The sequence below is a fragment of the Pleurodeles waltl genome, chromosome 5 (genome assembly GCF_031143425.1).
Source record: "Pleurodeles waltl isolate 20211129_DDA chromosome 5, aPleWal1.hap1.20221129, whole genome shotgun sequence".
Lineage (NCBI taxonomy): Eukaryota > Metazoa > Chordata > Amphibia > Caudata > Salamandridae > Pleurodeles > Pleurodeles waltl.
The window spans coordinates 173033600-173056607 of NC_090444.1; the positions used below are offsets into that span (position 1 = coordinate 173033600).

The 23008-nt window shown below is 44.5% G+C and overlaps 1 protein-coding gene across 3 annotated transcripts in view; it reads left to right on the forward strand.

The window, feature by feature from the left end:
- Positions 1 to 6886, forward strand: part of RAB3GAP2 (RAB3 GTPase activating non-catalytic protein subunit 2) — a 695385-nt gene extending 688499 nt beyond the window's left edge. For all 3 annotated transcript variants that reach the window (XM_069233869.1, XM_069233867.1, XM_069233868.1), the window contains one exon: positions 4827 to 6886. In XM_069233869.1, the coding sequence (XP_069089970.1) occupies positions 4827 to 4976 (150 nt within the window). In that variant the 3' untranslated portion in view covers positions 4977 to 6886. The remainder of the gene's footprint in view (positions 1 to 4826) is intronic.
- The last annotated feature ends 16122 nt before the right edge of the window (positions 6887 to 23008 follow it).

The window sequence follows — 23008 nt, forward strand, 5'->3', positions numbered from 1 at the left end:
ATTCTGAATTTTATTTAAATGTTGTCATGTGATAGAAAACACTGTTTCCTAACCCCAGTATCCAGCAAGATTGTCGCATAAATCCTCTCACTTTGAAGTCAAAGAAAGAAAAGTAAACACTAAGTTCCCACCTAAGACAGAGCCTGACATTTGACTTTGTTCTTTGAATGAACAGCAAATGTTATGAGCTAAGAACAAGATTTACAGGCCTATTTACAGAAAGGGAGCACTCTGAAGAATACTGTAAATAAGGTTTTGGCAAAGGAAGGGACGAACTCAAGCTGCATAGCCTAAAACAAATAAAGCCAGCAAATTGAAAGCAACAAAATGTGAGTTACAAACCACAAGGCCAATGGCAAGCAACGGCGGAATGTATTCACAAGGAAGCACTATGAATATACTTAAAGTGACAGCCGTGGGATACTGTGTGGGGAAAGTCCAGTATTTTAGTCCAGTCCATATCTTGCTGGGGTTTGGTCACATCAATCACCCAGGGAGTATGACGAGAAGACCTGGAGTGGTTTCCATGTTGCAGGAAAGGTCTGTACACCCATTCTATCAGTTTGCCACCAGTTCCTATGGTGTAGAGCTTCTGGCACACCTCTTGTAGGGTTAGTGCTAGGTGGCAGACATGAAATAGGGCATTTAATGATTATTTAAGGTGGTTGTAAGTAAGGAGTTGACCGGGGTGAAGATGGCAGTCTGCCACAAGGGTTTGGAAATTTAGTAGCTCGCCGTCCAGAAACAAATCCCCCAATTTTAAGATACCTGCAGCATGCCATCAATGGAGTTGCTCTGAGCACAGCCGTCCTGTGCGAGTGGGAAGGCTTAGCAAAGGTAGTGCAGGAGCATAGGGTTTCTTCATGTCAGTGAGTTTACAGGTTCTAGGAAGGCAAGAGAAAGCTGTGCATGATGACCCCAGGTGTTGATCCGTAGAATGATCAGTAGGAAACAATGAGCAGTGCATTAAGCCTTCCTTCAAAGTATTTACTGGTAAACCCCGTCTCATGCAGGGAGGTGGGCAGAAAGCTAGCGAGCCACCCATTGGACCCGTGCAGCTGAATAATAGCATTCTTAGTCCAGAAGACCTAATCCACCCGCAGTCACTGGTAACTTTAGAGGGGAAAGAACTACCCGACAGTGCTGCAGCGACTAAATCAGATGTGTGGAAAGTCTGAAGAAGGAATGAAGGATGGGCAGGGGAAGGTTTGCAAAATAATACTATCATTGGGGTAGCACACCATCTTCACCAGTGCCACGTGGCCCACTACAGAAAGCAGAAGAGAAGACCAAAAAGCAAACTGGGCTTGAAGGGACCGTGACGCTCTGCCGAGATTTCCATCATGCAAATCAGTGGGAGGATGGTAGATATTAATCACTAGGTATCAAAAGGTAATTGGTTCCCATTTCAATCTGAGATCTAATTGTATATGAAGGGGAAAATAGTGCCATATGTTGAAGAAACACTAAATACATTCTAAAATGTTTACATTTTGTTTGTGCAATTTACATCCCAAATATTTTGAACATTCTATGTGTACTTCTCATTTAGGGATAACCCAGATCACTAGTTTGGCTTTTGCTCAATTTCAAAACCTTTTAAAAACATGAACAAAGCGGGCAACCTTGCAAGGGGTCTGGCACCTGCTCACCCTTCACAAGCATTAACAGCGGACCATTGCACCAGAAGAGTTTGCCAAGGTGGATCAGTGTTGCTTGTTGAACCACTTGACTGTGCCTCTTCTGTTTCTCTCCTGTGTTTCAGAGAAAACTCCCCAAGTACCCAATACCTTCTGATAGTCTTGGTGGACCCATCTTGTCTGATTTTAGAAACTGTCCCACCTTGTTCTTCTCTTCCTTATTAATCCGGTTTTTAACAACAACCCTTTGAATCACTTGTTGTGGATCTCCCATTTGATCTCAATTTCATCCTCCTCTTTTATTATCTTTGATTGGTAGTCTGGGCTCCCATTTCTGAGATAACTGTAGCGTCCCAGACATACACCACTCTAGTGCTGTGAGACTACAGGCAAGTTGTGGGTACCTCACATCCTGACATTAGGTGCGAGACTGTCGCCCACACCACCTGCCCCGCCTCTTTAATTATTTTTTTTAGGTTGAAAGTCCATGGGTGGGTGGGGTAAGCCAGATGTTTTTGTTCAATTTGTTTAAACTAGTATAAGGTTAATTACCTTAATGTTTCCCAAACTGTTTGCCTTGGGTTTTAAAATGTTCAGAAACATAATCAAAATGTTGCTGTTACTTTCTCTTCAAGAAATATTGGGTAGATTTGGGTACGGGTGATGTCCTTGCCGCAGTACTGAAGGGCATTAATTTACTACTGAACAAGGAGGTAATGTAACACCTGAGTGTAGCATACCAGGAGGCAATCACAAAAAGGCCACAGTGAATAAATAGTGCTAGGTTAAAAAAAGAATAAATAAATGCACTGATAACATAGTGAGGTATGGCCTCTCGTGTGTGTGTGTTTGTGTGTGTGTTCTTGAATTTTTGTCCTGAATTTTGACCCTTTGTCCTGAACTATTTACAGTCCTGTCCAGAATTTGTCTTAATGCCAGGTGGTCACCTTAGGCTCCACACCTTGACAATACTTCAGTTCAGCATGGTTGGTGCTGCACCAGAACCGGAATGAGCACACGACTCCCAGGCTTTCCCCTTTGCACTGGCTTGAGTCTGAGTGTTTAGCAACTTGTTTGGGTTGCAGCCTTTTCGGTGATTCGCACAGTTCACACGCATGTACCTTCTTTTATTTTGAACACATTCCTGTCCTACTGGCCATTGCAAAGTTTGTGCTGTCCGTGGTCAGGGCTGCTGAATGCCGTAATTACATGAAATGATGCCCAAATAGATCTTAGGTCGTCACCTAACTAGTTCAGCGAAAATGAAAACATTATTTTCTTTCAAAGTAGCGAATTATCATGACTTCTACCTGGGATTGGGTTAAGTGATTAATTCACAAAGTACATAATTTTTTTCTTTTATCAGAAGTTGCCTTTCCAGTGATTAATTTGTTGCCTTTTCAGTGCTTGATTTGTAAAAGAATAAGTGCCAGGAACCAAAGTTTTTCTTAGAAGCTCAGGACCGGCCCTACAAATATTGGGGGTGCTGAATACCAAGGATGCGTATCATTGATTCCACTGTATGCCTGTTAATTAATCACTGGATACTATCTGCCTCTTTGTCTCACTCCTGCATGCTCATTTTCATCCCTGCGTTTTCCATTTGTCATTGTTTTTCAGTCTTTCTGTTCCTCTTTTCCCACTTTTTTGGTTTTTTTTCTCTGTTGCTCTGAGTCAGTCATATGGCAAAGGCCCCACAGCGTCAGTGGTGCGAGCTCCAAGAGGCCCCCCCTCAGCAGAGTCCCCTGGCCTGAGAACTCCAGAGTGAGTTTGGAGGGGGCCCCTCCATGTACTTTGCAGGGGGGCCCCCTCAGGTTTTATTACGCAACTGGCCCGACCTGCAACCACCGGCTCAAATTAAGCACTGCATGTTATGGATACTGGCCGGGCAAAGGCAAGGATTCCTTTTGAGGTGCCATCCGTCTACAATTGGAGAGAAATTTCTGCTTTATGCGTTTCGTACTTTCTTAGGTCCCAGTGTTCTGCAGAAGCTGACAACTTTTCTTAGGGGGCTGGTTAATAGTGGCTTACCCATGGTCAGTAGTCTCTAGATCCTGTCCCTCTAATTTCACTTCCACTCAAGCGGAGGCTGCAGTTCATTGCATAAAGTTGGAACATTTAGGACTAAGGCCCTCATTCTAACTCTGGCGGGCGGCGGTTGCCGCCCGCCAGGCGGGAAGCGCCATTTGGCCGCCACACGGCCAAAATACTGCTTACCGCATTCTGACATTCCCGCTGGGCCGGCGGGCGCTAAGCAAGTTAGCACCCGCCGGCCCAGCGGGAATGTCGGACGCAATACAGGAGCCGGCTCCGAATGGAGCCGGCGGTGTTGCGGCGGTGCGACGGGTGCAGTTGCACCCATCGTGCTTTTCACTGTCTGCTAGGCAGACAGTGAAAAGCCGCCCTGGGCCCTGTTAGGGGACCCCTGCACTGCCCATGCCAGTGGCATGGGCAGTGCAGGGGCCCCCAGGGGCCCCAGGACACCCGTTCCCGCCAGCCTCTTCCTGGCGGTGAAAACCGCCAGAAACAGGCTGGCGGGAAGGGGGTCAGAATCCCCAAGGCAGCGCTGCTTGCAGCGCTGCCCTGGCGGATTCGCCCAGCCGGGGGTAAACCGGCGGGAAACCGCCGGCCCCGGTTTTCTGACCGCGGCTTTACCGCCGCGGTCAGAATGGGCTAGGAAGCACCGCCAGCCTGTTGGCGGTGCTTCCGTCATTCGCGGCTGACCCCCTAAGTGTTCTGGTGAAAGTGAAGCATGCAGGATCCATTTTTCGATCAAATGCAGCGGACGGGGTGCAGACACACGTTTTATTCTCAGAGATGGCCAAGACCTGATACTCCTTCTCCAGCCAGTGAGTAACTGCCTGGACATGGAACCCTCAAGCCCAAGTCATAAAACACAACCGAACTCTTGTAAATAAACGTTCCACAAATACTTAACAAAGCTATGCTGTGAGCTACAACAACCCAGCTATTAGAGCAAGCAGATATGAACAATACTGTTATTTGAAATATGTGGGCAAGATGATCCTGAACCTCCTTAATGTCAGTTAATAGCTAAGTATTTGTGCACAAAGGTTTCTGCGGCTTTTATTTTTTATTTTTCATACAAGCTCGGCTTTCCAATATGCGACAGCTATTTTAATATGAAGTGTTGTTATTAAATTCTTGGTTTTTTTCATTTTACAGGACCCCCAAGATCTTCAGAACACACAAGTGCCAATTGGGATAACAGCTAAACTGGTGGATAGAGTAATTGAGCTTTTACCAGCTAACCATGGGCAGTACACTCTTGCAGTTAACCTGATAGAAGCAGTGGAAGCAATGGCCACCTCATGATGATCCTTCAACCAAGATTTCTCTTGTGAAATTCTTTGGCCATTTTGCACAGAATCATGTTTTTTGTAAATAAAATGTTAAACCTCAGTACTCAAGTTCACTTCCAGAATTATGATCATCTTGGCTAGCCAATAGGCATGTCGTGGTTGGGAGAATCATGAATGTTTGCCACTGTATCCCAATGTTAGATGCAGAAATAACAAAGTAACACAATGTTCTTGCTAAAGGTTCCAGTGCTCTAATATTTTTTTCTCACTCTAGCACTTGGTGAAGGGCGCAGTTTTTGAGAAGATTAGCCTTGAACCCTTTTTAAAATCCTCCATAGCAGTGCAGAAGAGCTCTTATACTACAAATCGAGACATACTATATTGTATCTGTTTGTCATCCTATGTTGCAGCATATGTGCAATTCCCAAGTACTGTAGGTTTGTCGATGTGATATAAACGTGTGCCAATGTTGCAGCATGCTTCAAATACTCAAAATGCATCTCAGTAGCAACAGATGGGGGAGGGTCAATCCCTTTGGAGATACTGTCACTGGTAAGGTACAGAGACTGGGTAATGAGCCTTCTTTTTGAGCTTCTGCAGGGTATTCAGGAAGGATACCTCTAGTCAGTGGCACAATAGTGCGGTGCCGGCTGGTGGCCCTGATATGAGTTGGGTGTGACATTTAGCCAGAATGAAAGGTGGTGGCAGTGAAATGGTATTCTGGACTGCAGAGCGTCTTGTAAAGTAAGGAGAATCGGACCAAATTCTGTGAAATATTTTTGACTCTGCATTCCTGGTAGACAAGTTCTATCTACCTTTGTATATTCGAGGTGTCACTGCCTAGAATGCCTGTCACATGTAAATTATAAGGCGCATAAGAAAAAGAGAGGCTTGTCTTGTCCTTGATAGAAAGTTGATTAAAACGTAGGGCTCTATGGAACGCTGATCATCTCCACACGGTTCTCGTTGGGCTCCTAGCTTGTTCACAGTAAGTAACTTACAATGAGATGTGATGTAGGTCGACCTTCTGAAGCCATGTGGCAACGCCACTTTGGAGTGGCTGTGAGGTTTATGCGCTAGTTACTAGCTGATTCGATACCTACTCCATTTTTAATGAAGAGAGATGTGAAATCTGTTTGTCCTATTTTCCTATTGCTTCCATGCTAAATATTAGTTTTATCATTATACATAGATATATATCCATAGGCTTACTATTTTACATACATGTCTGTCCAGGAGAAATACCACACTAGAAACATAGGGGCAGATTTAAGAGATATCAGTATGCTTAAGTTTAATGTTGCCATGTGTGGTTGGTGTAATATTCAAGTGTTTCTATCGACTGTAGAGTACATCAGCAGGCGATTCGAGAAGCTAACAGTTTTATGCTGTCATTCAAATAATGCTGTAATTTACTTGCAAATATCTTTGATATGCAGAAATCGACATTTAAAAAAAATGTTTCCTACGATAAATATGCCCACCCATTTACAAGTCCTTGTTTTTAGTAGTTGGACACTATATTTTGATTGTTTGCGAGAAATCTATTTATATGTAAATACAAACAACCAATATACAGTTTAATTATTCCATGAATACAACAGTAAACTTAAAATCAACTTCCACAGAGCTGTAAAGAAAACAAAAACCCTAACCAAAGGAGGTTTTTTTCTTAAAAAGTCTCTTTTCTCTTGATCTATGCTTTATGCTTTTGAGAGATTTTCAAGCGAGCAAGAGGTGCCATGGAAACCATCTCCCTGTAAGTGATTTGTTGCTCTGGTCCGGTGACTGCATTTGGTGTATTTTTGTAAAACTCCAGATTGTTTTCCGTTCACCCCCTGCTTATTGTGGTAAGAAAGCAAAGAAAAGACTGAAAGGCTGTAGTTAAAATATGCAACTAAAATAAATATTTTATAAATAAAACTGTTGTTTGAGGTTTATTTGTCGATGCTTTTGTTTTAGCATTGTGCCCAAGAAACAGATTGAATGATTTAAGTAGGAAATTTGGAGATTATGGGCCCAGTGCCATTAAAAAAAAGAAAGAGGCACTGGACATCACCAACATGTCGGGTCTGGAGTCTTTTAACAAACATGGAGCTATTGATGATGTACAGCAGTGGAGTTCCATAGTGCTGATCCATCAGTAAGAATGGCCATCTTTTTCAGGAAGGTCATCATGGATGCAGCATGAAACACTAAACAGTGACAGGAAAGCAATTCGATAAATTTGCTTCTAATTCAGAATGCTTCAACACCATGTACAGAACCCATGTCAATCTAACATCATCACAGTCGTTACTACTTTAATGACATCTGCTTTTGAGCAAAGGGGATATAAAAAGAACATTGTTAGCCCCTCCTTCATATATAAACTTACAGCATCATCAGCCCTCATACTGTGTATCTTATTGAAACAGTACGGAAAGACATGTCAACAGAAGTAGAATGGGCTGTGCTGTAACTGAACGACGATGACAGGTGTGGGATCATGCATGAACCTTTCATCCATTGTTATTCACCACAGTTTGTACGTTGCAGGTATGTAGAGCAATGTTGTGCCATTCTGTGCTGTAAACTGAGACAACAGGAAAGAGACGTTTTCATGTCAACAGCTAACTAAATTACCACCTAACAAGAACCACGATCCATTTATTTGTTACCTGCAAACAAGCTAATTAATCAAGCATCATGGGACAAACCGTGGTCACAGCACAAAGGTCCATGATGGTACATTCTCCTGGCTTCCAACCTGTGAAGGAAGCACCTTTACTTAGTAGACACAATCTTTTATTTTGAAGGTAAAAGGATAGGTAAGCAATAGTGGGTAAAACACCTCCATGGATTGGGCTTCAGCCACAGAGATCTTTGTGTAACTTTCAGGATATATTTGTGAGATTTGACAAGGCAGGATCAGGCGTTAAATTCTTCCAAGGTCAATAAAATTAGAACCATTGAGCGGGGTAAATACTATTTGTATTGATCTCTACGAGGTACCGCTGCCACTGCTAACCACTGTCCACAGCTCTTTGCTGTGGGCAGCCCTTTTCTGTTGATAGAACCAACCACCGGTAATACTCATGGGGATTTACACTACATTGCCTTACGAGTCAAAGCGGAATGATGTCTGATGCTGCCATCTGGTGAGCAGATCCTTGTCCACTAGCATAGGGGCAAGTGAGGCTGGGTCTTGAGGAGGAGGGTTGTGGGGGCCATTGATATTAAATAAGGGATCCTAGGGACCTGCTGAAGCCAATGGTTTGGTGAGATCATGATACACAGAAACTTGGTGGAAACGTTACTTGTATAATGCAGTACTTTCATTTTCAGGAGCACTGGTACAAAAAATATTTTTAGAATAACTGTTTTATGGTGTTTGGGTGCTGCAGAACCACTATGCTTGATCTTTTGAATAATGTGTTTGTGGCATGCTTAGCTGTATATACACATGCTCTGCATACTTCTGCCATCTAGTGTTGGGCTTGAATGTGTGCAACTTGTTTTTCCTCAAAGTCTTTCAAGTCACAAGGTAAAGTGACTCCTATCACTGGTAATGCACATAGGCATCAGCTTCATTGTTCAATAGTTTTTTTTCCTGCCATCAAGTTCTGATGGTTCCTGATCGAGCTCTAGGTCCACGACTCGTGCTGTTCATCATCGGTCTTCTTCTGCATATCAGCTCACATTGGCTCTGAATGAACTCTCTTTGTTCGGGTTCTCCTGATTACAACGTCAATCAGGCAATGATCAAGCTTCTCTTGATCATCTCAATATAATCTTACCCCTTTAATTCCTTTAAGTATATTCATCATAACTCTTTGAAATACAGAGGCCTCAGAGACCAACCCAAACGGCATTCTTAAAAATGTAAAAGTTCCTAAAAGTATGATAAATGTAGTACATTTTTATGAATATTCATCTAGCTCAATTTGATGTTAAGAAGATGCTAAATCTAAAGCTGTGAACAATTTAGTACATACTAACGTGGAAATTATTTCATCAATAGTGGTTAGAGGGAACCTATCCACAACAATCTTTCTCTCTATAAGTGCTAGTAAATCTATGCACAATCAAATCTTGTCATTGGCTTTTTTAGCCACAGCAATGGGGGCCAACTATTCAGTTGCCTCGGCATGGTTCAATAATTTTCATCGAAATCAAACGTTCTATTTCTTTCTGCTCTCCAACTTGTTCAGTTAAAGGTAGTCTTCTCACTTTTGCAACTACAGATCTCGTTTCATCCTTTAATTTATGGGATATGTGTACCCTTTAAGACAACTTTATTCTTCCCCGAATAGATCTTTAAATTTCTGCTCAAAAGTACTTAAGGTTTCATCTATTTCTTGTACCTGTACTTCAGGTACAGCATTGGGACTTAACATGACTCACAGTAAATGTTGATGTGGCCACTTCAGTAAGGCATCATCTCATCTTGCAATACACACCTTCCCAGCTGTCATCCTCCCTCCAAATTCAATGCAAGCTGTGAAATATCCAAACATTTTTATGGGTACTCCACTATACCCCCACTGGGGATATGTCAGTTTTACACGCCCTTGCTTTATGATTTAAATACATGTCAAAAGTGTTCTTAACAATCATAATGAGATAAGAACTTGGATCAGACTTCATCCCTATTTTAACTCCCTCAATCTTTACTCTGTGTGACAGAGTTTAAATCTTTCCTCGCGTTTACTTGAAATACAACCTTCTTTACTTCTTTTAGCCCATCTTTTTTATTCTTACTTCTACAGCATTTGGAGAAATTACCACACATATTACAAATGGCATGCACAGCAAGACAGTGAGTTGCATTAGCCCAGAGACTTAACAATAGGCTTCCTGTCCACCACTGACAGTGAGTTGCATTAGCTTGATGCCCTGTTTTACCACACTAAAAGTATGTTCCTTTAAATTCTTGTGCATTTTTACTTTCTGAAGCCTTCAAGCATGAGTACCACGTCCCAAACTCCGGTCACACCACTTCACCGTGCACTGGGGAAAAACCACCCCAGTGGGGGTCAGCCATCAAGCCCAGAGACTTAACAACCGGCTTCCTGTCCACCACTGACAGTGAGTTGCATTAGCTTGATGCCTTTTTTACCACACTAAAAGCATGTTCCTTTAAATTCTTGTGCATTTTTACTTTCTGAAGCACGTGTGGACTTATTGCTTTCTGAACTATTGGAATTCTTGTTTTTAACTTGATTATTTCTTCTACCTTTTGAGCTACTTTCTTTCATCTTAATCTTGGCACTCCATAATTTATCTAAATCCTTGATCATGTGCTCCACACATTTGGGAATTGCAGTCACCTTATCCAATGGTGATTCATCCTTCAACCACAATTCTTCTCTTATTATACCATGTGCACATTTCAGTACAGATTGATCCCTTATTCTCTCCTCTGTTTTTCAGCCAAATTTACAACCAAATGTAACTTTCCTAAAACTAGTCACAAACTCTTCCACCGACTCATCTTTCGCATGCTCCATTATCCCAAAATAATACCTCTCCATGATGGTGCTTACTCATGGAAGATAATGTTGATCTAGATTTAGTATGCAAATTTCATATTCATTCAAGGATCTCTGATCAACGGTCCTCAACACGGTGCCAATCACCCAAGACTAACGTGATAAGCATCCAAATCTGGAAGACACTGCCTGCTCTGTCCACGTGGTGTGCCAATCACCATAAATGTAGGTATTTGGCAACGAAGATTATTGTGATCAGCATTCAGATTTTGAAAATACTTCCTGCCCTGTCCATGCAGTGTGCCAGTCACCATAGGTGCAGGTAATAGGCATTCAATATTAAGCAAACTGCATCGCTGTGTTTTTTTTTTTTTTTTTTTTCCTGGAATGTATATGGGTGAATGGGAATCCTTTCACAAAGGGAGAGTTGAGAAGTACCTCCTGCCACACGTCTTCCTGAGGATAAATCTATATACCCAAAAAGGTGTGGAGGGACAGAAAAAAATAGACACAGTAGCTCGGTTGGGTGTCAATTTGTGGCAAACCAGTGAAGATCCAAGCTTGTACTGTCAAAGGATGAAGATAACTTACTTCAAGGACACCCCTGCTAGGGATAACTCCATACTTTTATATGAAATCCCTCTTTACAAGAAAGTCAAAGGAAAATTTCCTTTGTGGAAATAGTGCACAGAGGGATATAGAATGGGAGCCCTCCCAATCACCCAAAATGGCTGCAGTGCGTCATCATGCACACCATCGGGTTATTTTCTACCACTAATAGAGCCTGTTACGTCCCGAAGTATGTCATGAAACAAACAGGCTCTTTTCAAGAGGTAATAGGGTCTGTTTCTGAACAAAGGTTTCTTTCTGTATAGTAAATCAAGTGTACTCACTCCAAGCAGCCGTCCTGATCTGCAAATGTGTTCGAGCAATCACTGACGGTGCTGAGCTCCTCACACTGCCCAAAATCTTCTCAAATTCTCTCCAAAGGTCCACAACCACCCAGTGGCGAAATCCACTACCATGCCACACTCTCCAAAGCTGATCAGACCTCACCTCATGTCGACCCTCACAGCCAGAAATTTTGACGTTTAGATGTTGAGGTGAATGCCAGGAACCTTTATACCGTCATCGTCACCAAGTTACGTGGTGTTTTTTTTTTTTTACATAGAAATTACCACACAAAGTCCTGGTTCAATTGTCATGAAGTAAGAGACTTTATTCACCTCAACCATCCACCAACGGCAGGTCAACTTACACTCTTAGAACCCCCACAGTCTTCTTGAATTCAAAATGGAACACTTATATCCTAAAGTTCAGAACTTAACTGTGTCATCCCACAGCCCCCACTCTGGGCCTTGCGAGATCTTTCGCTTTTTCTTTGGTTCTTCTTTTCAACTAAGATCTGACAGTGATGGATGGAAAGAACAATCTTCCAATATTGCCTACAGTGTCAGTCTGAACCAAACACCATCAGGTCTGCAACCTTTGTCTTTCCCCTGAACGTGACGAGGCTGCATAGTTGGCATGCCTCACCTTCCGCTCAAAGAAGGCCCTGCAGTATCAGCGTGATCGATGCCTTGCTCAACGCAGGATGGAGCACTGCGAAGGAGAGGACACCCTGACATCTTCAGAAATAGGATGGCAAAGAGGAGCTGGAGGACAGCCTGGCTGCAGCCCAGCCTCTACAGTTCAGCCTTGAGCCCAGCTTCCAGTCTGAATCAGAGGTGAAAGAGTAGCAGGATCCAGAGTCGCAACAGGTCTCGAAGTCTTCAAGCATGAGTACCACGTCCCAAACTCCGGTCACACCACTTCACCGTGCACTGGGGAAAAACCACCCCAGTGGGGGTCAGCCATCAAGCCCAGAGACTTAACAACAGGCTTCCTGTCCACCACCGCCTGCCTGCCGTTGGGCTGACACCAAAGCCTCAGAGCCAATACTGTTCCCTCCACCGGTATAAATAGCTCACAAGCCTCGTCTGTCTTCAGCATCAACAGCTCTGCGGTACTGAAAGCCCCTTTAGCTCCAAAATATCTACCATCACCGAAACCCAACTAGGCGTTGAGAAGCCAGAAGACTGCTCCAACGTCGAGTTGCTTAGTGCTGAGACCCTCATCAACTGTGGAGTCTGAGGATCTGGAGCAACCAATACTCTACCATATCCATGAAGAGCTTGCCATACATCAAAAGAGACTCTTTATCCACCCGCAGTCTGGGAAGATCTTGACAAAGCCTCCTCCCAAGGTGCATGATACTGTCTCACGGAACAGGAAACTGACTTTCGGAGAGAAGTTTAGCTTGAAGTCTACACCTTCTCTCAAGCACAGGAAATATCAGGAGAGGGGCACTAGCCCACTCCCAACTGATCCACCTGCACCTCCTTCGCCTCCTCCTCCTCTTGGCTCTCCTCCAACACTACCTCTGGTGCCACCTCCATATAGACAACCTCCATTGCCTTCTCCATAGGGTTCACCACATTGCTTTTTTGGATGTCATAGTCCTTCATACACTTTTGACTCCTATGGCCCTGAGCCTAGGAATGACCTCATTGTCGGGATCCCTATGCGGCCAAACACTCCTCTCCAGATGACACTACCTCCTATCATGAAGTGATACTTTGGTCAGTCACCTTCCATAAGGCTGATTCATATATCTCCAGGAAGATGAGGACTTTATATTCAGCATGCTGTCCACCTCACAGCGCATCCTGCAACTACTGCCTATGCTCAAGGGCTTGCTCACACTGCACCACATACCTTCAAGGAGCCTGTCAAGGCTAGGGTTGTCACTCCAAGAGTTGACAAAAAATATAACCCATCACCTACAGACCCTCCCTACATCTGCAGCCACCTGCTACCGGACTGCCTGGTGGACCACAAGGGACTGGTAACGTCCCACCCCATGATAAAGAAAGCAAGAAGACTGATGCAACAGGCAAGTAAGTTGCTGTGCGATTCACCCCTCACTGGAGGATAGCTAATTCAGTCTTCTAGCTTTCTCACTTTGCTAGAGACTACTGGAACGAGATGGAGGGACTTCTTCGGCACCTCAAGGATCAATATAGAAATCATGGCTACAAACTAGTATCTGAGGGCATAATAATATCAAATACCACCATCTGATGCTCCCTTGATTGAGCTGATACTGCAGCAAGGGGGCTCACTTGCACTTGCTTCAAGCCAGAGGTCCAACAGCATCTGTTAAACCTGCTGTTCAATGGCAAACACCTCTTCGGCCTGCAAGTGGATCAGATGCTGTAGAAGATGAAAAAGGGCTGTCACACAGCAAAGGCTTTGGGTGCACTCCAGACACCCTCGCCTGAGGCTCCTTTCGTAGGCCCCAGTACAGGGCGGGGGCTAAGACGACCTTCCCTGACATGCCCTCCTCTTTCCAGCAGCTGCAGCAGCAATCCATGTGAGGTCACGCTAGGGGAAGATACAGAGGAAATAGCACCAAGGGTAGGGGCAAAGCGGGGGATGGCCAAAGGAGCTGCCCTCACAAAGCAGTGACTCCCTCTCCCTTCGTCCTGATCACACCACAGCTCTCGGGGTAAAATTACAGGGGTTTTTCCTGCTGTGGGACGATATCACCTCAGAACAGTGGTCTTCTTTGTCATACGCCAGGGCTGCTAGTTAGAGCTCCCTGCATCTCCACCAAATATCCCACCTTGCAAACATACCTTTCTTAAAAACAGCCACACCTTCAAGAGGAGGTACTGACACTTATTCTCAAAGGAGCCATAGAACCTGTGCCACCACATCAACAGGGAAAAGAGGTGTACGCCCTCTACTTCCTCATACCCAAGAAAAACAGGATCGGCAGACCTATACCCCCCCCTACCCCCCATGCCACTAAACAAGTACATTCTGTCCATATGGTCACTCAACAAGATTCCATCCCTCTACTACAACAAGGAGACTTAATCACCGCTCTCGATTTGAAGGATGCTTATTTCCATAAACCCATCCACCCTGCTCAGGGCTGCTACTCCAATTCATGCTTCTTTTTCAGCCAGGTCACCACTTAACAGTCAAAAAAGTAAATTGTCTTCCTGGCATGTTGGCTTCTTGTGTTGCCATAGTCCCCATGTGAGAATACACATGTCCTCTACACGAGTGCCTAGTAGAACAATGGTCACAAGTGGTGGCTCAATGGAAGGATCTAGTGTTGATTTGGGCCACCACACATCACTCTGCAGTGGTAGAACAGCAACAATCTGCTGGTGGCTGGCACTTCTAGATTCAGTTCCACAAGGGATCATTGCCATAGATACTTTCCTTGTGGGGGGGGCAACTGCAGCATATGACCATCCACAGCATGTGGGAGCCCCACCAACAAGGCCTCCACATCAATCACTTACTAGCACTCAAGGCCTTCTTCCATCACGTTCAGCACAAGGTGGTACTCATCAAGACAAACGATATGGCAGGCTTGTATTACTTTCAGAAACAGGGAAGTACACACTCCGCACAGCCATAAACTGTGGTGCAGAACATTTGGTGCTGGGCAATTCACCACAATATACATCTGTTAGTGGAGTATCTACTGGTAGGGGACAATGGCTTTGTAGACTGTTAAGCAGGATGCAGCAAGAAGTTAACGAGTGGGATCTCCACCCTTAAGTCCTACTGCTGTACTTCAGTCATTGGAGGTTTTCCAACGTAGGTCTTTCTGCCACCACCCAAGACACAAAATACAAAAACTTAGCCCCCCAGGGTTCCACACCCACAGTCCGTGGACAATGCTCTATGGATGAATTGGCCTGGAATATTTGCCTATGTCCTCCCACTCCTTCCATACATGGTTTGAAAGCTACGTCAAATGTCCCTCACCCTCATCCTGCTGGCGCCCACGTGGACCCAACGACCCTTCTAGACTTCTCAGTGGGTCCCCACGAGAAAGTTCCGAACCGGCTAGACCTTCCCAGTCAGAACCAAGGCGCCATTAGATCCTAACCCTAAGTAGATCGATCTTGCAATTTGTCTCCTGAGGTACTAGAGTTTGGTTAGCTTAATATGCCTGAAAAAGGTGCCTCTTTCCTTAAAGAGGCATTTAGACTCACCACACAGGCCTGCAATGGAGCCAAGTGGAAAAGGTTTGTCCACTATTGCCTTTTCAAACTCATAGATCTACTTAAACAAGCAGTCCAAAATATTGTCTGTTACCTTCCTCACCTTTAGATATCAGGCTTCTCCTACACTTCATACGTCTCCATCTCACTGCAGTTGCAGCTTTCTTGCAAAATAGAGTACTCATCCCCGTTCAGAGTACCCATCATCAAAGTGTTCATGCAAGGGCTCATGAGGGTTTAGCTCGCCCAGAGTACCTCCAGCCCCTGTCTTTAACCTCAATGCAGTACTTACTCAATTCATGCGCCCTCCTTTTGAACCCCTCCACTCGTTCCCGCTACAGTTCCTGTCTTGGAAGTTTGCCTCCCTTGTTGCCATCACGTCTTTATGGCATGTGAGCGAGCGACAAGCTCTTACGCTGGAGGAGTCCTTCTTTTAACTTTATAAGCACAGAGTCCTCATTAGGACAAACTTAATGTTTGTGCCAAAGGTAATTTCCCCTTTCATCTTAAGCAGACCGTTAAGCTACCAGTTTTCATCTCACAGCCAGGATCTGTGGCACAGAGGGCTTTCCATACTCTGTATGTCAAGCATACCCTCATATACCACTTTGACAGAAGCAAGCCCTTTGGTAAAACTCACCAACACTTTGTCGCTTAAAACCAAACCATACAAAGGCCACGCCCTCTCTAAAGGGGGCATAGTCAGATGGCTTGTCAAGTGTATTCAAACTTGTTACGCTAAGGCGTAAAGGCCACTGCCTGTCCCACTCAGACTGCACTTCACTCGCAAGAAGGGGGCCTCCTTGACCTTCCCTGCCAACATCCTCATAGCCAACACGTAAAGCCTCTACTTGGTCCACTCCACACACATTCATCAGACACTATTGTGTAGATGTCTTAGCACGTCAACAAACATTGGCCAAGCTGTGCTACAAAATGTTTACATCCTTCAGCTAGGTACCACTCATGAGAGTACTACTTTACAGTGTAGGCAGAGCATGTGCATCTACAGCTACTCATGCTAGAAACAGCATATGTTACTTAAAGCATCTGTGTGTTGCATGTAGTGCTGTGGATTCACATGCGTCTCTTTCCTCCCAGAAACCTTTGGTTGTTGCAGATGTTCTCTTTCTCCTTTTGCATGGTCACCTACTTTATCTTTTCCTTGCTTCACCTTCATTCTCACCAATCATGTGCAAAACAATCTTAACAGTGTAGTCGAAGCCCATGTGTGTTACCAGTCATAGGAGGAATCACTATACCTCCTGACTTGAAAGTCAACTTTGAAGAAAAACAAGTTGCTCACATCGGAGCCCAACACCAGATGGCAGGAGTATGCAGAGCATGTGAATCTGCAGTCCTACATGCCACGAACAGATACGTACAGGGTATCACATTCCTCATGATGTAATGCCTAGCTATAAATTAGCATACAAGTGCACACATAGATGGGAGTATGTGCAAAACGTAACGATTTCTACGGGCATTCCTCTCTATAGAGGGGCTCACTAAAGAGTGATCCCTGCTTCACTGCCATCTGCGGGATTCACTCTGCCCAGACACTGGAAGCACCTGACTGTGAAATGCATCCTGTAAAGGGTTTTATTGTTGACTACTCTCCTGCCCTTTCCGTGATTGCTTCAGCTTTGTAAGAGAGGCGGCATCATCCTGTCCTGCGTGTGGCGTTTACAAACCATGTCTAGTGGCAACTAAAACCAGTAAAAAATATTGGTGCTCAAAAGCTTAAACTTACCAGCCAAGAATGTCTGCTCTGAAAAATGGAAAGCACTCCCGTAGTGACCCATGGTTTGTGAGAGGCAGTCATTTCTATAAAGGAGCAGATTGACATCCATATGTCTTTCTTTTTAGTGACCACTCACGCTTATACGTTCAGGGAACCTATATGAACCACACATCATTCTTATTGGTAGATCATCTATTCACAGGCAGCATTTCCATTCTTGCAGCTGCTTTCCGCCGGTTTTATAACTTATTTTGGTCGTTTACAAAAGCTCTTTTTCCAAATTACTTGAGCAGTGCAAAGCACCACACTCCGGATTCCTTAGACTTCCTCTCTTTATATGTAGTTATGATGTTACCAGATTCCCCTGAATGCAGACCTCATGCGCCCACTAAAGAAGGGAGCGAGCCCTTTGTGCAATGTGTATTAAATACGTTTATTCATCTGTACTTTACATTGCTATTTTTCTGACCTTCCCATTTGTGGTTATTTTTTTTATTTTTTTCTATAGTTCTGCATCGCTCTGGAGTATGTAGGCGCTTTACACATAGAACAGCAGATTATGTGTAACAATAGCCGTATAATAACCGTAATTTAACAGATGAACTGACTCAAACAGGTAACTGGAAGGGTGAAATAATATTGAAGAGAAAATAGAAGTGAAGTCCTTCCTCATCTGAATTGAAGAGCAAAGAAGCCAAAAGTGCACAGTAGTTGGGGTCAGCACTGAGGACAACAACTTGTTAGGAAGATAGAGTCTAAAAAAAATGTTTTTAATTATGTGTGGAAGGCCTTCAGGCTGGGGTTTAGTCTTAAGTTGCTTGGTTTGAGTTCCAGAAGTTAGTAGATGCCTCTGAGATTGAATGACATTGAGCAAGAGAAGTGCATTCTTACAGCGCAAATCCCTCTTACCACCAGAGGTTTTGAGTAAGTCGGTGAGGTAAGTCAAGATAAAGTTCTTTGTACCTGAGGCTTCCCAACTTACCTTGCTTCTCATCCAAATGGGAGTCCACAACGAACTGAAAAGATGGGTGTAACGACCATACCTTCTTGGAGTTAATGATAATGTTCAGCACGCTTTCACGTGTAGATGTGAAGAAGTAGATCTTTCCAGTATTTTGCATTTTTGTGGCACCATGGGAAAGAAAATTGTGCATGATAAAGATCCATGCATGTTCAATGTTTACCTTTTTCATCATTTGGTTTACTGGTTACTGTCATTCATTAGGAAATATGACAGGAACAGAAGGAGCTTGCGTGCAGCGATGCTGCAGGTCTAAAACACTCTAGTGACATTGCTACTCCTAACATTGTGCCAGCGCTAGCTGTGTCTGCCTTCTGGGGCCAGATAGTGAAGAAAGTTAAGCGTGTTAGCGTAGGTTCTGGCCTGAAACTTCTCAGTATACAAGGGCTCTGGCTGCTCTGTGGTAACTTCTCCATAGTCTTGTCTGTGGCTCTGTGGTCAATACCTGATGTGCTCCATCAGAATTTGCCAACAAAGATCACCCCTTGCACCTACGGGCTCATAACTGAGGGCATTTGTGTATTTGTGCTCAGTGTTGTGGAGGGCTGGGCTTGGGCAAGTGTTTGGTTTGGTCTTTGAAGCCTCCAATAAAGTTGGTTCCCATGAGGGACTTTTGAACATGTACTTCCTGGGTCTTGCTTTGGTGGCGCTTCCTGCATAAGGGAGCTTGTAGCACAGTTATTTACAATGACCCTGTGATTATTCACAGTACTTACTTATGCCTAGTACCCCGCCTGGGGTATAGGGTAACAACTAGGACTCTCCAGCCATCTCTGCCCTGCTCTTTATTTCAATCTGACTCCAGATGTAACCCATATGCTTGCAGTCAGCCTCGAGAGCTCCACACCATTCATAGAGCTTCAGTATTCTCTGTAGCTCTGATTGTGACTGCAGTGTGCTACCTGATACCTCTCATCGGTTCTGTTTGTCACGACTGTTTTATGGCACTCCATCTGCCATAGAAATAAGGGGCATATTTGATCAAAGTGGTGCTGCACACAGTGCAGTGCCACTTTTCACCCCTTAGCGCCCCCCCCCCCCCCCCCAACGCCAACATGTGTGGGCCGTATTACAGTACGGCGCACCATGGAGGTAGTGATGGGACTAGCATCATACTTTTTTTGATTGCTGTTCGGGGCTATGCAGGATTAGCGTAAAAAATTGTGACGCTAATCCTGCAAAGCTCATTGAGGCTCATTGTAATAAATGGTGTGCCTCCTTTTAATGCCTGCTCTAAGCAGGCGTTAAAAGTGCCGAAACAAATAACAGAAAGACATTTCTTTGTGCCATTTGTTTGGGCCACCCTAATGGGCGCAAGCATAATGTAGCACAAAGGGTTACAAAGTGGCGTAATGCATGCATTGCGCCCCTTTGTAAATATGGTGTGGGGATTATGGCGTGGGGCCACATTAGCTTAAAAAAAAAAATGACACTAATGTACTGCAAGGATGGGTTATGGGCTCTTCAATATGCCCCTAAGTTTTCTTCCCTTATTTAAGGAGGAGTTGAATGGTTCGTGACTGTGCTATTCGTGTAAATTCCCTTGTCGCATTACTGTCGGCCCTCTTCTGGTTCTATTTTCTTTTTAGTATCCTACTTCTGTATATTTAAAAACCTGCATAATTTATTTACCATATAATTTTGTAGCGCACAGAGGTAAAGCGTTGTCCTAGGTCCATAAATATATCAAGGTATAAAAATAACCGAATCTAAAGCAAAAACAGTAGCATCCAGAGCAGACAACATCTTGGAGACACAGGACAGATCCAAACCTCCATTACCTCATACACCCACTATGCATAATGTCAAGCAACTCGTACAATGGCTGTCTGACTGGTACTTACTAGATATTTGGAGGACCCTTTACTCAAATTTTAGGGTCTACTCCTTATAATCGCCCCCCACATGATTTACTCGTCCGCTTGAGACCGCATCTAATGTCCACCACACTACAACTTTTAGCTCCTCATGCTGAATATCTTGGAAAAACTGCCTCTGATCACAACTCGCTGCTATTACTTATCACGTGGGGCAGACACACCTCCACAACTCCAACATGGAGACTTTCACACTGGAAGACCCAGCCTTTAGAGAGCAACACGCGAGGCCTGTACATTGCTTTGACAACAAGGGAGACTGTATCTTCCAGGCTTATTGAATCGGATGCAACTGTAATAGGGGGACATTGTATTCAAACAGTTAGTGGGTCCATCAGACATCAGTAAAGGAACTCACTATAGTCAATGAATCCTTTGGAGCTCTCGAATGTCACACACTCACACAGGACATGGCAAAAACTGTGTTTCCTGATGCCAGGGAGCGCCACACGCAATTGATTGAATGCTCTGCTGCAAAGATTTCAAAGTTCACTTAGCAAAATCTTGCAGTGAAGTGGACAAATCAGGCCGCTTCCTCTCCTGTATGATCCAACAAGACACGGGCTTCAACTCTAGTCTTTGCCATCCAAATGGCTCCTGCCACTGCCAGAAATCCACTCTGCTTTTCTTTCCCACTACAGTGCACTGTGCAGTCAGGAGGTCCCCACAGCACAAACTCATATCGCTGACTTTTTAGATGGATCACCCTAGGATACTAGACAGTCATGCAGAATTTCTTGAAAGTGCCATTACAGAACAAGAGATAATGGGCTCCTAATTGAATTATATAGCACCTATTTATACCTATTGCCTCTGCGTTTTGCTGAAATATAAAATGATTCCCAACAAGAAGAGGAATTGTCCCCTTCCATGCAAGAGGCCTTCTATTCGCGATCCTTAAACAAGGCTGGGATCCGCTAGAAATCAGTTCATGCAAACCCCTCGCTATACTGAATAACAATTACAATGTTCTAAGTAAAATCCTGGTTATGAGATTGCTCCCCCTAATACTGAGTTGATCCAACCTGACCAAAACAACTTAATTCCCGAAAGACCCACTTCCCTCAATTTACGTCGGTTACACAGATTGTTGGAGAGAGAGAAGACTGAATGCCACATGCCTAGTATTAGATTTAGAAAAAACATTCAATGTGCTTGATTAGGATTACATGTTTGTAGTGCTCCGTTGAATTGGGCTTGGAGAAAAAATTGTGCAATTAATTACATTATTGTACTCATGAACATTGGTGAGGATCAAGAGTGGCCAGCTTATCTCAGACTTTCTTGCATTAGAAAGGAGGGAAAACACTGGGGTGCCACTTTTCACCCCTGGTTTTTGCACTCACAATGGAATCCTGTGCCATGCACCTATACTGCCTGGGGCGGAACGTGGCATCCCACTAGCCAATGAGACTCCTGTAGCCTCATTATACACTGATGACTTGCTGATGTATATTAGGGACATCCGAGGGAGGGTGTCAACTATTGCTCAGGGCTTGACTATTTTCAAAGAGACCATGGCCCTCATTACGACTGACCGTCATGGTACCGCCACACTGGCGATGGTGGTCGGACCGCCTCCAGGCCGGCACTGCAGAAAACATAGCCAGTGTGCCACCAGTGCGGTCTGACCGCTGACAATGGCGGTTGCCATCTCCAGCCCGGCGGCAACCACTGCACCGTCCACCTATTTACGACTCTGCAGACCACCACAGTTTCTGGGGCGGTACAACCCCCACCCAGAGCCTGGCAGAAACAGCAAGTATAAAAGGACCCACTCACCTCCAGGGACATAGACGACTCTGCAGAAACCATGGAACACCACCTTGAAGTCTTTCCAGTGCTCTTCTTCTCCTTCCTCCTCCTTGACCACCAACACGGACAAAGACGCCATCGGTGAGTTCCCCAATGCAGTGCACACAAGTGAAGTGGAGAGTTACACACCCACACACAACATAAACACCATGCACGGACTCCAACACGCACACTCACTCTACACAACACCCGTTCCAAGACACACACACACAAAACACAGCCACGCCAAACACACACGTCACATACACAGATCAAAACTACGCAACCACACCCATATCACTAACAAGCTGAGACACACACACACCAATACAAGTACACAACAAAACATACAATGGCCAAATTCAAGAAATTACAGTGATCTAGGATAAACAAAAATGCATAGACATGCACATTGTACAGCACATATTAGATGTATGGAATCTTACCTGTAAACAAAAAAACTCAAAAAATGTATTGTTAGAATATCAACAGGAATTCTGTTGGCCAGATTTATATAAATAAAAAAAATGATTTAAGCATGAAACAAAAACACCAAGTAAGGCCCTTAGGCCAGTCCAATGTCCAAAAGTCTTTAAGGCACAGTGTGCCTGCAAAGGCTCCACCTTGACTCCTGACAGCCTAATGGCCTCCACAAGGTAGGGGCATCAATGGGGCAGGCAGACACCTCAAGGGTATCTGGGTGGGGGTTGTGGTGGGGATTTGGGTTTTGGAGGGGGGTCCTTGGGCTTTAGCTTGGGAGGGCGGTCCTTTAGCTTTGGTTTGGGATGGGGTGGGGGTTTTAACTTTGCTTTGGACAGAGGGGCAGGGGCTTTGGACTTATGTTTAGGGGTAGGTGATTTTATGGGGAAGGGGAGGCTTCTTGGTGGGTGGAGGGGCAGCAGATGTAGGAGGGGGTCATGGGAGGGCTTGGAGATGGAGGGACTTGGCCTGGGAAAGGAACCTTGACAGCAGGGGGCAACACAGGGTGGGACAAGCTCAGGGAACAGGCCAACGCTAGCAAGGAAAAGCTTAGGACTACGGGGGATGGATTGGGAAACAGGTT